General features: G+C 37.4%; 1 protein-coding gene across 1 annotated transcript in view; it reads left to right on the forward strand.

Annotated features, from left to right (window-relative positions):
• Positions 1–15539, forward strand: part of pstpip2 (proline-serine-threonine phosphatase interacting protein 2) — a 40506-nt gene that overhangs the window by 7995 nt on the left and 16972 nt on the right. Inside the window, exons 3-6 of the mRNA XM_053515523.1 lie at positions 2101–2175; positions 4368–4402; positions 4508–4614; positions 11255–11317. Of these exons, the coding sequence (XP_053371498.1) occupies positions 2101–2175; positions 4368–4402; positions 4508–4614; positions 11255–11317 (280 nt within the window). The remainder of the gene's footprint in view (positions 1–2100; positions 2176–4367; positions 4403–4507; positions 4615–11254; positions 11318–15539) is intronic.

The following is a 15539-nucleotide window of genomic DNA, read 5'->3' on the forward strand; positions in this document are numbered from 1 at the left end:
CAAGCAGCCCGGTTAATGTTTTCATGACAGTGTCAAGGTTCATATCTTGTGTAGTGGTGTTATACAGGTTCAGTCATACATACTGGGACTTTTGGTTGTGCAGAACGACACAGTTATAAGACTAAAACTCTCTTTATTTCTTTAAATCATTCCCTATGTACTTTGTGTTTGGACACCATCAAGGTAGAGCCGTGGTCAGACTGCCTGCTTTACAGTATGTCCGAAACGCTGGCCTCCCAGGAACTCCTTTAATGAATGAGGTCCGGACTGTACGTTTGATGTGGCAATAACTCCCAGACGAGTTCCTGTAACGTGCACAGTTCCCACAGACAGATTACGTCATAGATGAAAGAAATGTCATCGCAAGTCCCGGTTTGATTTGAACGCCCTTCGTACTTAGAGTGTAAAAGCCCATCATTTTATGAGATAAAGAAAGGACAGAGAGTAAAATGAAGCGAGATCTTCTGTTATCAGGTCGATCTCTCACTTCCTGCAGACTGTGACCATTTCTCTAGGTGTGGTTTAGGTCACGTATCAGAGGATCAGAGGTTCAGTGTGTGTTACAGTGCATAGAGAGATATCTGCTGGACGTTCTGCAGCTCGACGTTCTTCTCTACTTGTGTGTGTCTTTAACTCTTGAGTTTCAGCACAGGACATCCTGTTTCTCACTTCTACCGGTCAAACTATTTAGACATATTTTTGTCTTCTTATTTTTTTTATGGCTGACTTGGCCTGTCTTTAAATTAGTATACACACACACACACACACACACACACACATGCGCGTGTTTATTGAGTACTGTTTATTAAAATCTTATCATTAAATAAACTGTAAAAAAAAACAGTACATGAACAGCCTGCAACACACCGCATAGTTGTATTCTATATTTCTATTAAATTTAAAATTTCTTTCTTTTTTTCTTTCTTTCTTTCTTTTCTTTTTGGACGCATGTACTTTCTTCTTTTTTTCGCACTTTTCACACTTTGTTTTTTTACTTTGTTTGCATTTACATTAAAGATTTACATTTACAAGATTACATTTCTTTCTTTCTTTCTTTCTTTCTTTCTTTCTTTCTTTCTTTCCTTTTCTGCATGGGTTTTGTACCCATGCAGTTCCTTTCTTTTTTATATATATATTTTTGCACTTTAAAACACATTTACTATTTCAGTGTTTGCAATATAAACAGATATTACACATTTCTTTCTTTAGTTTTTCACTTTTTTTCTTCCTTTCTGTCCATTTTTTCACTTTTTTTGTTTGTGTCCATTTCATTTACTTTTTTCTCTTTTAGTTTCTTTGTTCTTTTTGTTTCTTTGTTTTTTTTGCACTCTTCACCTATAATTTCTCAATTGTTAGACACATCGCCGGCTTTCAAAACCGCATTTACTTTGAGACATAACACACGTTGTTTTTTTCTTTCCTCCTTTTTATTTTGCCCTTGCACTTTCATTTTGTGCTTTCTTTATTGAATCCATACACTTTCCTTCTGTCTTCCCCTTTTCCCCCAACATTCTTTTTTTCTTTTCTTCTTTCATTCAACACCCTTGACCCTCAATTACTGTTAGTGTGTACTGTTTTCTTTTTTCGAAGTTGCTTCGGTCATAAACAAATCACTTATTTGGAAATAATCATTATTAGGAAATAAAAGTTGAAACCCTCATCACTTCCCCTGCCTACGAGTCTAGGGTGCTTCAGTTGATCTGTTGAACTGATACTGATTATAGGACAGTCTGAGCAGATGGATCACTTCTGCACGGCTGGTATCTCAGGATGGCTGCTGTTTTAAACCGCGCAGTACTAAAGCAAGGATGGGATCAGAATTACATAATCCGGGATTTATTTTAAACTTAGTCACGTGTGCACCTGAATATCCAAAGTTACCACCGCTGGCTGTATTGAGAAAAAGTGAAAGTAGCTGAGTGAGCTGAGGGACATTTTATTGTTTGTGTAAAAAGCAGAAACAATCCGTGTTACTGCGTAATCTAAACCCAACATGTAAAGTCCCTCAGCTTACGCTTTCTTCCAGAATACCAGACATTATATCACAAAGCTGATCAGCTGAGTTTAACGACTTTTAAAAATGGTTTGGTTTCCTTTTAGAGCTGTAATCGAGGAGAAATACGCCAAGGAGCTGCTGGGATTGTCCAAGAAAGTGTGCGGCCAGAATGAAATGAAGTAAGAGACACACAACAGATTACACAATAAATAGTTGTTATCCTGTGCAGCATGCTTTAGTGCGACGAAATAAAACAACAACCAAGAACAGAGTCATACTTTTATTACTTTTAAAGAATCATCCTCCGAGGACCCTTATACCTGTCTCCTGCTCCCTGTAATGAAGATCATCACTCTAGTCAGATCAGGAGACATGAATAACATTGAGTATGGCAAGGACGAAGTTGATGTGATTGAAGCAGGAAAAATGGGCAAGCATTAAGGATCTGAGAGACTCTAACATTGAGAGGGATCATTTCTGGGTTAGAGCTAAAACATCAGGTCTTCTGGGGTGTCCTGGTACCAGTGGTGCAAAAGTAGTCCAAGTGAGGACAAGCGCTGAACAGCTTTGTGCAGACGAATAGGAAAATAACAGCACAAATTTAATTTGTACACACACTTTTGATTGCGACCCATTGCGTACCGCTAGGTAGTGTTACATATAATAAATGAATAGATTTAATACCATTAGGTCACTCTAGACGTCAGGAGCTGAACTCACCCAGAATGCATTGCGATGTAAATGTGGTTTGTGGTTAAAAGCAAAACAAATGAATAACATTCAGCAAACACACAATATTATTACAGAACATGCTTTATGATCTTGTCAATAGAGCTGACGAGACTTATGTCACGGAGTCGTGCTGTCATTTATACGCTTTGCATTCGCTTTAAACGTGTACGTTCACACCGGCTGAGCTAAAACACGTCATATTTGTGTGACTGCTCATTCGTTTCCAACTATGGGTGAGATTTTAGCTTAAATATGCTTGCGACTTTGCTCTGGAGGACAGCACGTGGTTAGTTGGCTGTATTTGTTGAGGTTCAAAAGAAGGAAGAAAACCAGATGCCACAGTTTAGTTGTTTTAGCAACTATCGCTAGCGCTGCTATAAAAACCAAACGCTGCCACTGCTAACTGAAAACATCAGCGTGCTGTGCATGGGCAAAGTCACATGAATCTGATATTTGTGTCTGTCTATCTATACTGTATATATGCTACCAGTAAAAAGTTTGGACGCCCCTTTTAATCCCATGATCTTTCCTGATTTTTATTTCTCTCTAAACTGTAAAACCATAAAGAAAGTGTTTATCCAAAATATACAATATTCTCTTTTGAACAGTTGATATTGAATTGTATCTGCTGCTTATGCTCTGTAAATCCTTTATATACTGGCTCTAAGAGGTGGTCTTTGAGGTTAATTGGGGATTTCTGAGGCTGGTGACTCTAAATGAAGTTCTCCTCTGCAGCAGAAGTAAGTTTTGGTCTCGCTTTTTACTGGGAAGGTCTTCATGGGAGCCAGTTTCATCATGGTTCTTGATAGATTTTGCAAACCCACTTGACACAATACTGTTCTTGCACAAACTCTTCCGGAACACCTGACCTTCGTGTCTTAAAATAATATAATAACCCACACAATAACCTCATATTTAGGAGGCACGGTAGCTGAGTGGTTAGCACTGCCGCCGTGCACAACTACTTTTTACTTCTCTTTAGACTGGTAGCTTCACAAAATTTTATTTCTTTTCACCTCTGCAGATTAGCGTTCCCAAATGGCCCATAGTGTCCACACTTTTGACCAGAGGTCCTAGATATGAGAACTTTTCCTACATATGAGAATAAATGCGATGGTCACCACTGGCCTCCACAGTTGGATTTTTACATTACAGTCGATTAGGGTGTCAGCATTTGGCATATTTGACATATTTATCTTATTGTCCACCTGAGCAGTGAAGCATCGCGGTGGTGGCGGGGTTTGAACCTGGGACCTTCCAAACCCTAGTCCAATGCTTTAACCACTGACCTACTCCTGACCCTGATTTGTGTTGTTTCATAGTTTTGGGACCTCCAGTATTGTTCTAGAATGTAAAAGAATAACTCACAAAACAAAAAACATTATTTTGGAAGGTGTGTCCAAACTTTTGCCTGGTACTGTATAGTAATTAGATCTGCGTCACATCAGGATAAAAAAAAACATGAGGTCCTGTAGGCTTGTAATGTGAACGTAGCCTTACTTTCCTTTGTTACTGTCGACGCATGTTTGGCAGACAGATTTGAGTCTCATTGTTGAGACATTGTACTGATAATGATTGATTATTTCTAGATATGATGTACATGTAAACTGACTCTGTGGTATTTCTTGCCTATTTTTAGCACACTGAAGCGATCTCTTGATGTTTTCAAACTGCGTAAGTAACAAACTGTGGAAGTTATGAAACTCAGTAAAGTCCTGGAGTGTTTGATCGTCTTTCCTCATTGTGGTGAAATCGTGTGAGTGTGTATGTGTTTTACAGAGACTGAACAAGTGAGTATGTCTCACATGCACCTGGCCCAGGCCATGAGGGATGAAGCCAAAAAGTTAGAGGAGTTTAGAGAAAAACAGAAAGATGCAAGAAAGAAGGTAAAAACTAATATCACACACACACACACACACACACACACAAATGTGCAATATATGATTTGTTCTGTGAATAATGTAGACAGCGAGGATGCTTTACATTAGTGGATCCGAAACTTTTTAGTTCCGGCACCCCTTTTAGCATTCTGAGCCTTGCCGTGTATATTTACAGTGACATTTAAATATTTGCATTAAGTTTCATCACACATAAAGAAAAATAACATAGCATTATTTCTGAACGTAAGAACACATAAGAACGAAAGCTAACAAACTCGGCTTAGAACGAACGCGACAAAATGAGCACTGCAACAGTTATGCATTCAGGAGCCGTGGAACAATGAAGGTGTATGAGGACGGCGAGGACATTTAGAAGAGAGAAAAAAAATAATAATTCAACTGTGTGACTGGAAAGTCCACCAAAAAGGATCAATCACTGGTTTTGTGTTTGAATTCCTGGCTAGCTCAGTGTGTGTGTTTGTGTGAAAGACAGAGAGAGAGAGATGTTGGGTGCATATCCGGGCAACAAGCTGTATTCATTAGATTAAAGTAAATGTAAAATGTACTTCCTTTAATTTTCATCCTATGTTTTGCATTCTGCACCTCTACTGCACTTGTACTTTACAGTCACTTGATTTTTTCACATATCCCAGTTAGGGGTCAGCTTGGATAGCACATAGGGTTAAGGGCTCAACACTGGTAACTTGGTGGTGCTGGGGCTTAAACCCCCAACCTTCCAATTAATAATCCCGGAAACCCACAACCTTAACCAATTGAGCCACCACTTCCTACCCTAGAGTCAGTCTTGGGACGTGCCGACCACACTTTGGGAATCCTGGCTTTAAATGAACTGATTTGTGTCAGTGCCGCTCTGAAACAGTAAAGCTGCTACTTTAAGATTTACTTTAAGAATCTTCAGGATTCTCTGAATCCCAAATTTTTTATCTTATTTACTTGAAGAGTAAAAAAAGAAAAAGGTTGACGAAGGAACAGCTGTTTCTATGTGCTATAACATGAGTAAAAACAGGAATTAATAGTTTAGTGGAACATTCAGACTTGACTTCATTAAATTCATTAACTTTAAAAATAGTTAACACCAAGATAAAGAAAATCGCTGTAGTATAAAAGAAATAAAACATTTTGTGAGATGCCCTTGTAGACATTTTGTTCCCGCCCACATCTGGACTACAAAAGGGGCATTACAGACTGAATGCACGTGCCAAAATCCACACTAAAAGGCATTTACAGAAGCATCTTAAGCAAGAAAACACATTTGAAAATGTTATCATCTTAAACAACAGTTTGTCTCCTTAGTAACTGCTTCTGTTTTATGTTTCATGGTAAACGTGAGCTACAACACTAACTAGCTTCTAACATAAGGCTGAATCCTAAAGCTTTCGCTAACCCCTGAACAAGGGCACAGCTGGGTGTGTGAAACAAGGGATTGTACACTCTACATAGTGCACTAGCTTTCCATTTTACAATATTTAGGAAGCAAATTCTGTAGCATCGTCTCATCTGCAGCAGAAGCACTGAATGAGATAACGCTAATGCTAGCAAACACTACCAGTCCAGGAGAAATCACATATTCGTAAACTATCACATTAAAATAACAAATCAAACTCTTTATTAACTCCTTATTATGATTATTACTTATTATCTTTTACACGCTTGTTTCTCTTCAAGTTACGATAAGTTATGAAGTCTTCTTTAGTAATCATTGTGCCAAACCCACATTTAAAGCAAAAAAGGAACTAGGACTATGTACAGAAATGTGAGCTAATTGATAATGTGAAACAAACACCATGTATGCAAGACAAAAACAGCTCAAAACCAGGTGCATACGATGAGGACATGTGACTCGGATCACTGATGGGTGCTAAAGTCTAGCGCCTCCGTGTGTCACGAATTGATTCGAAGTAGGACCCAAGTGCAGACTTTTCTTAAACATACTTTTCTCAGCGTTATGAAGATAAAAAACATGAAATACAAACGAATACACATATGGACAGTGTCTATGACTAGGCTACAGGCTAAATAAGGGTTTGCCAACCATCTGGTAAAATACAGAATCGTCCCATATTTTGAAACATAATGGCCTGTGCCGTATTGAACCGATTGAACTGCTCTTTTTTCCATATTATTAAGAATCAAAGTGCAATATTACAGGTTAGACTACTAAGACAGCGGCTACAGTAAGTGGTTAGCACTGCTGCCTTCCATCTACATGTTCTCTTCGTGCTTCCTGAGTTTCCCCCAGGTTCTCCGGTTTCTTCCCACAATCTAAAGACCTGCAGATTAGGCTAATGGGCGTTCCTAAATTGCTCATAGAGTGTAAATGTTAAATGAAGGTTAAAAATGGGAATAAATACAATGATCGCCATTGGCTTCCACAGTCCCTGGATGGACTACAGAGGTTCCTAGATGGATGGATGGATGAACACTACTAAGACATAGTGATGTGTATAAGACGCAGTCAGTCAGTGGACAAAAGGAAACCGTTCCTCCCCCTTAGCCCCTTAGTTGTCATGGTCTCTAACAACACAAAGAACAGAAAATGCACTTCTTATTGGTCAGGACTCATAACGCAGGGTGGGGTTTTGCCGGGGGAGAAAGAGCGCTCAGGGAAAAATTAAGGAAAAGATTGAGAATGATAATAACTTTTGTGCGATCGGTTTTTCTATTACTCATTTTTCAATTTAATTCAATTTTATATTTGTAAGGCACTTTTTTAAATTGACATTGTCGCAAAGCAGTTTTACACGATCAAAATAATTCAATAATTTAAGTTGTATAATTCAAAACGATAAGACCGTCCCTAATGAGCAATCTGAGGACGACGGCGACAGTGGCAAGGAAAAACTCCCTGAGATGGTAATAGGAAGAAACCTTGAGACAAACCAGACTCAACAGGGAACCCATCCTCATGGGTGAAACGGATAGCAGGGATTGATCTGATTCATACTGTGTGAGACTGGAAATTCAGTATAACAGGAGATGTGTTAAAGTTAAAAAGTCCAGTTCGTTCTCGGAGGCTCAGGTAGACTGTAGGAAACTCCAGTCCTGAAATATCGAGCGACTGAAGTCAACAGGTCCTCAGAGAACAGCTGTCTGCATCAGCCGAGGACAGGACCGTCTTCGTGGAAAAGTGGAACCGTCCCCAGTCACCACACACATCCCAGGTAGACCACACGGGCATCCATGCGATGAGATCTCCAACCAGAAGCAGGACACCAGGATGAGTCAGACAGTTCCAGGGGGCAGAGACGGTCTGGATCACTGGTAGCTCAGGAGCGACATGTTTATATCGACAGAGACACAGGTAGAGGGAAAGAGAGAGGGAGAGAAAGAGGAGAAGAGGAGAGAGCAGAAGAGAAGGAGAAGTGGCAGTTAGGTATGGTCACAGTCAAACAATGTATAATGTGATTGTACAGTATATTCAGTGCAAGCAGGGACTCCGGCAGGACTAACTATAACAGCCTAACTAAAAGGGAGAGCCAGAAGGAAACACCTGAGAAAATCCTGATATGTAAAGCAACCAATCACCGTCAACAAATATGAGTGATCAATGAGAGTGAGAAAGACATCATCTAAACATACCAGTTTACCGTAATACTCTACGTCCATGAGTCCCCCAGATCTGCACTTTTACCTAAGGGAAATCTATTTACAAAAATGCTTGGCTGAATATATAGGTTTTTAGCCTAGACTTAAACACTGAGACTGTGTCTGAATCCCGAACATTAATTGAAAGATTATTCTATAACTTTTGCGCTTTGTAAGAAAAAGCTCCGCCCCCTGCTGTAGTTTTCATAATACGTGGTACTGACAAGAAGCCTGCATCCTTTGATTGAAGTAGGCGTGGTGGATTATAAGACACTAGCAGTTCGCTCAGGGCTGATACTGCGGCGCGAGACCATTTAATGCTTTATATGTCATAAGTAGTACTTTCAAATCAATGCGGAATTTCACAGGGAGCCAATGCAGTGTGGATAAGATAGGGGTGATGTACTTGTATCTTCTGGTTCTAGTGAGGACTCTCGCTGCTGCATTCTGGACTAACTGAAGCTTGTTTGTGTGTCTAGCTGAACAGCCAGACAGTAAGGCATTACAATAGTCCAACCTAGAGGTGATAAAAGCATGAACTAGTTTTTCTGCATCGTTTAGTGACAATATATTTCTTACCTTGGCAATATTTCTAAGGTGAAAAAATGCTATTCTGGTAATATCTACATGAGCTTCAAATGAAAGGCTGGGATCTCTAATCACACCGAGGTCTTTCACTGTTGCAATTGATACAACAGAAAGGCTATTTAAAGTGACAGTGTGATCAGAAAGCTTGCTTCTATGACTATAACTTCTGTTTTATCAGGATTAAGCAGAAGGAAGTTAATTAACATCCAATCTCTTATGTCCTGCACACGTTGCTCAACTTTTGTAAGCTAGTTTTTCTCATCTGGTTTTGCTGAGACAAATAACTGTGTGTCATCAGCATAACAATGAAAACTAATACAATGCTTACAAATTATGTTGCCCAGAGGAAGCATGTAAAGCGAAAAAAGCAGTGGGCCTAAAACTGAACCCTGTGGAACACCAAACTCCACTTTAGAACATGCAGAATGGTCACCATTTAAATCTACAAACTGATAACGATCAGTCAAATAGGATCTGAGCCACGAGAGGGCTGTTCCCTTAATTCCTACTACATTTTTTAAACTATGAAGAAAAATACTATGGTCAATAGTGTCAAACTGGCAGTAGTAACAAGTATAGTGACGCAACCCTGATCAGAGGCCAATAGGAGGTAATTTACTACTTTAATGAGTGCTGTCTCTGTGCTGTGCCTTAATCCTGACTGATACAGTTTGTTTATGCCATTCCAATGTAGATATGAACATAGTTGCCGTGCTACTATCTTTTCCAGAATCTTAGAGATAGACATTTTGATATCGGCCTGTAATTGGACAGCTGATATGGGTCAAGGTCAGGTTTTTTAATTAGCGGTTCAATAACTGCTAATTTAAAGGATTTGGGAACATACCCACTGCTGAGTGAAAAGTTTATTTTCAACAGGTGTTCTGTTATTGCTGGTACCACCTGCTTGAGAAAATGTGTCGGTATAGAAACTAATACACAGATTGACGATTTTGAAGAAGAGATGAGTAAAATTAGTTCATTCTCTTCAAGGGGAGTAAAGTATTCTAAGTTCTGATGGTTTGGTTAGTTTTTCATCTGTATAACCTAAATTGTCTGGTTTCAAAGCCTTAATTTTTTTGCCTAATAGTTAATATTTTGTTATTGAAAAAGTAATGAAGTATGTTGTTGTTGTGGAGATTTCTGCAGTGGTCTTGTTTCTAGTTAATTTTGCTACAGTATTAAATAAAAATCTAGGATTATTTTTGTTATTTTCAATAAGAGTAGAGAAATACACTGATCTAGCATCACTGAGAGCTTTTTTTATAGTTCAGGATGCTCTCCTTCCATGCCTTTTGAAATACTAAAAATTTAGTTTGACACCATTTGTGTTCTAATTGTTAAGCAGTCTGTTTTAAAATGTGTGTGTTTATTATACTAGGGAGCGATTTTTTTTTTTTTATCTCTTATCATTTTCCTTTTAACTGGAGCTACATTATCTAAACTATAATGGAATGTCGACTTTAAATATTCAGTCGTCTGATCAAGTTCTGTGGAGTCAGTTGACGATCCAATCAATGTTAATAACTCTAAAAGATTATTGCTGAAGCTCTCTGTGTGGTATTTGATGTGAATGTACGTTTAATGTAGTATCGTGGCGATGTGCGTACATCATTACTATGACACACTTTAATTGAGACAAGACAGTGATCTGACATAGCTTCAGACTGTGGAATTATGATTATATTTCTTATACTTAATCCGAAGGATAATATTAAATATAAAGTTTGACCTACTTTATGAGTGGGTCCTACTACATACAGATTTACTCCTACTGAGTCCAGTATGGTCATAAATGCTGTTCTCAGAGTCTTCTGCATTTTCAAAATGAATATTAAAGTCTCCATCAATTAACACTTTAAGTACAGAGACGACAAGGGTTTAAGAGGAAATCTGCAAATTAGAGAAATTTAGAGTCTGGCCCTGGGGGTCTGTAAATGATAACGCACGTCCCATTTTTTTCATGTCACATTGTGGGGTAATTACCCTTGTTTTTGCCCTGATTCTAGTGCGTGAGCGAGGCAGGGGACTGACTGGGAAGCTCTCTCATCAAAAGTACGAGCAGGGGAAAAAAAAGCACACATTGAACTTTATACAGCAATGCAGTTAGTAAAATCACTCACACTGCGAAATATTAGACTAATAAATCAGACTGGTGCACAATGGAGACTGCGAACTGAGAGCTGGAACAAATAGCAACCTAAAAGATTGTGAGAACAGTCGGGGGGAAAACCATGACACTGTGGTTGTAACCTGACAACATCACATTTTCTGTTGATTATTTTTCCATGTCTTGAAGTGTTTTATTCTTTACATATTCAACCCACACAGTCTTCACATAAATGTTTCAATGCTGATATTTATAACTGAAAAACACAGTTTAACTCTCTATTTATATAAAATCTTAAAGCATCTTTAAAAAACATTCATTTTGATCTGTATGTGTTTGCAGATGGAGCAACAGATGGATGTGTTACACAAACAGAAAGCGGCACAGTACAAGAAAACCATGGAGGTAATGGCAGTTTATTCACTGGACACCTTGGCGGTGGTGTGAATGTGTTGCACTGCTAGCAAATAAAGATGTCAAGTCAAGCGAGTGGGGGCAAAGTGCAGAGGTTGTTCTGCCTGCTGTTTCCGTATTATCAATGAGGCTTTAATTGTGCTTCATTGATTGATTTGAAGTATGTGTGAGAATGCAAGGACAGGAGGGTGGAAGAAGTCAGGGGTCCTCTGTGACGTGGACGGAAACAGCATGTGCTTAGGAGTTTGGGGGAATTTTTTTTTTGACTCAATGGGGTACATTGAGTCAAAAAGTATGTACAAGAAGTCTGTTTGACTATATATTAACTCTTTCATCATTTCAAGTTTTTGTATGAGAATCGTTCAAGTCAAACTGGGAATTTTGATTGTTTAAACACATTTATGAGAGTAAAAACTACTTACGTCCTGTCTGAAACACTGGCCCCCTAGGAACTCCTTGAATAACCCAAACATGTGGAAATGGCTTGGAGCGGGTCAGGACTGTATAGAAAATGAGGCAATAACTCCCAGCCGAGTCCCTGTAATGTACAAGTGGTGTTGGTGAATGATTGTGTGTACAGTTTCCCCAATGACATACATCTCTTCCACAAGTTGGTGACTAATTATCCACCAAATTTTAAGAAGGAATGTTCATGGAAACGACTTTAGTGCGCTTTGAGCCACCTCGGCCGAGATTATAGTTCACACCTTTTTTTCATTATCACCATTCAGATGTTTTACTGTGGCTAAGATACTTATCACCGTATTGTGCTTGATGTCTGCTGTAAATGTCAGTCGCGTTGATCACAAGTCCTGGCTTGACTCGAACGCCCTCATATTCAGTAGCATAAATAGACTTTATTGTCCAAACTGCATGATTTTACCAGTAGCGTGTTCTTTAGCTAGATAGATAACTAGCAGGAATAAAGTATAGTGTAAGAGCTAGCTGACAGACACTTTTAATTTCATGCTCAGACTACATCAGCTTTGATTAAACTTTTTAAAGCTTTTATTTGTTTATAACTCTCGCTGGTAACTGAGTCAAAAATAGTTTATTCAAACTATTTGTGTGTGTTTCGCCTTATGACTTCTCGGTTAGCTTGTTTTATATGCTAATTCCTGGTTCAACAATTTACCGTAATGCTAGGTTGTGGGTTAAACTGTTTCTAATAATGCTAATTTTGTGGATAGACTGTTTTTTATGCTAGATCATGCCATGGCCTGTGAAAGGTGAACTAAGGTTTAAAAGTAGTTTTTTTTTTTTTTATCATTTATTTACATGTCTAGTAATGCTATTGGTATTTCTCAATGTATTTTTTATAAAAAAATAATTAGAATTTATAAAAACTGAGAGGGCATTTCCTTATATGGTCTGTACTGGGACACCATCATACTGATCTAGTAATAGAAATATTTTTTGCTTTTTTTTAGTTAGCTAGCCTAATAACAAGAGTAACAAGTATGGCTGACCAACATGTTTTTGTGCCCAGGCTACATCCGCTTTGATGGCACTTCTTGATATTATATTTTGAATTAGTTTTGCCTGGTAGTTGAGCTTTAAACAGTTTATTGACCCAATTTGTGTGTGTTTAGCTTTATGACTAGCTTCTTTAATATGCTAATCTGTGGTTAGACTATTATCTATGCTATGGTTGTGGGTTGACCTGATCCTACTATTGCTAATTTTGTAGATAGACTGGTTTTAGGCTAATAAACTATTGCTGAATCATGCTTTTAAAATAGTGAACTGGTGTGGGGGACAAATCATTAAAAAATTATGTTTAGTTCTGCTAAACTGTAATGCTATTGGTGCTGAATTGTCGAACAAAAATCATTTTATTTTAAAAACAAACTGTTCGACTATTTAGAATTTATCAAAACTGAGAAAGCACGTGTTCACTCGCCTGACTGTACAAGACAGACAAGCAATGTGTTGCATATCTCGTGCAGGGAACTAAAGAGGAAGTGAATATATGCAGCTCATTTACACAGTGATAAAAAAGGAAGTCACGAACTGGCTTGGTCATATTAATAAAATCCAAAGCTTCAAGGTCATTCGAGACTGATACAGTATATATATATATATATATATATATATATATATATATATACCATGCATATATGTTTATATAGATACTACTATACTTATATAAAGTACATGTTCTGCACAGATGCCTGCAGTGGTATTTATTACACTTACAGTGTTCAGTCTCACTTTAGAGTAAGAAAGGAATTTCTGTTATCGCGTGCAACCCACAAATATGGAAGTTATATTTAATGTATTTTTTTTTTTCATTTTGAGTCTATTTACTTGAATCGACTTGAATTCAACTATAACTCATTTATAACAAGCATTTTAAACTTTTTTCTAGAGACAGTTAAGATTTTAAAACATTGTGTTCTTTAAGTGAAAAGCTTAGCATATCTCAAACGGCCATATTATTATATATACATATGTCTGTACTGAAGGAGTCATAGGAGATAGGAACTGACCTCTCACCACATGAGGCTGCTTCTGTTCTGTGCACTATTGTTTATGTAATTTATTCTGAAAAATTTTTGGAAAGACTGCTTGAATATAAGTCAATATTACAGACTCTAATTTTTCATGATTTTAACCACTATTATCGTACATTTATCTCGGTTTTTCCTTGTATTAAAATTTGTTATTTATGGTGAGGTGTCTCTACATCTACAAGTATGTTTATGTTAAAATGTTTCATGCATAGTATAGAACATATTTTATTTGTATGATTAATTATTAAATATAATAATATTTACAAGTACAGTAAATCCTTAATATAATTACAGCATGCAATTTATGAAGCATATTTGATGTCAAAAAGTATTACTTATGAGCAGTCATTTAATATTCTTATTAGTATTATTTATAAGTCCTTGCTGTTACTGTAGCCAATTGCAGTATAGTGACAAAGTGAGAAATAAAAACTAGGTTCTATAGAGAGAGAGAGAGAGAGAGAGAGACCACTATAGAGCATTAGTAGTACATTAAACAGTATTTGGTGTGAAAACACTTTGCTTAAAAATAATCATTAGTGTTAGATACAGATTTGTGCAGTTTTACTGAGTGTGCTGGAGAATAGACTGTACATGTAGAATATATATAGCAAAAAAATTTAAGGTTTTTATTTTCCCAAAGTGTCTTTAATTTTTATGTATGTATATATATATATATGGATTTTTTTTGTGTTTATATATATATATATATATGTGTGTGTGTGTGTGTGTGTGTGTGTGAGTGTGTTTGCGTGTTTTATTTTATCCAAGTCCTTATAATAGAGCTTGTGTTTTAGTGAGAAAGCGAACATACCGTGTTATTTTTGTAAGAACTGTCTTTCTGGTGAGTGTGAACTCAGTTAGTCAGCGTTACAATGGATTGCAACTGCTTCTGTCATTAAAGGCATGAACCCCCCTTATTACTGGACATTTTCTTTTCCCATTGTGCCTCTTCCTTTTTCATTGACTTTCACTATCAGATCCTGATAAGTGGTTTATGGTTGCTAAGCAATTTCCCACATTTTATCTCACGTGAATGAATTTTTTTTCTTGGAACTGTTCTGCAAAAAGCGAGCATACAGTAGTACAGTTTTTTTTTCTCTGACGAATGTAATGGAACAGTCGAAACCTGCCCGGTGTTTGTTGTTTTAGTTGCACTGGAGATATAAGACTGCGTGGAGTTACTTTACTTTAGAGGTATTTTACAGCTGTAGAGTTTTGCAATAGCAACATCTCTCAAAAACATTTATTTTTTATTTTATACAACAGTAATTTGTGTCCATTTATAGTCACGTGTAATGTTGGAGAACATCCGCAAAACAAGCTAGTTCCTTTTATCACATATGTTCTAGCAGTTATCATAAGTCGGTTTCTCACCCGCCTTTTTTTTTTGTAAGGAGTTAATTTAAAAAATGCAACTTGTTATCTTACTAAGTGCAAAGTCTCCATCCTGAAGACCCTTCTTGTGTCTTGCGAAAAACATGCAGCTTTATCTCTGACTGTTGCAAAATGCTGACGCTGGAGGTGGCTTCTTCTAAAAATGCAAAAAAATAAATAAACAAAAAGTCTTAAGGGAAACGTCCCAGCAGTTACTGACAATCAGTTTATGTGGAGGGCTCGATGTATAGTTGTCTAATGAATGAAGTGAGCTTCTGTTACAGAAAGTTTATCAGAACTGTTTAACATGATCAGTTATT

Source organism: Clarias gariepinus, chromosome 17 (genome assembly GCF_024256425.1).
Source record: "Clarias gariepinus isolate MV-2021 ecotype Netherlands chromosome 17, CGAR_prim_01v2, whole genome shotgun sequence".
NCBI lineage: Eukaryota > Metazoa > Chordata > Actinopteri > Siluriformes > Clariidae > Clarias > Clarias gariepinus.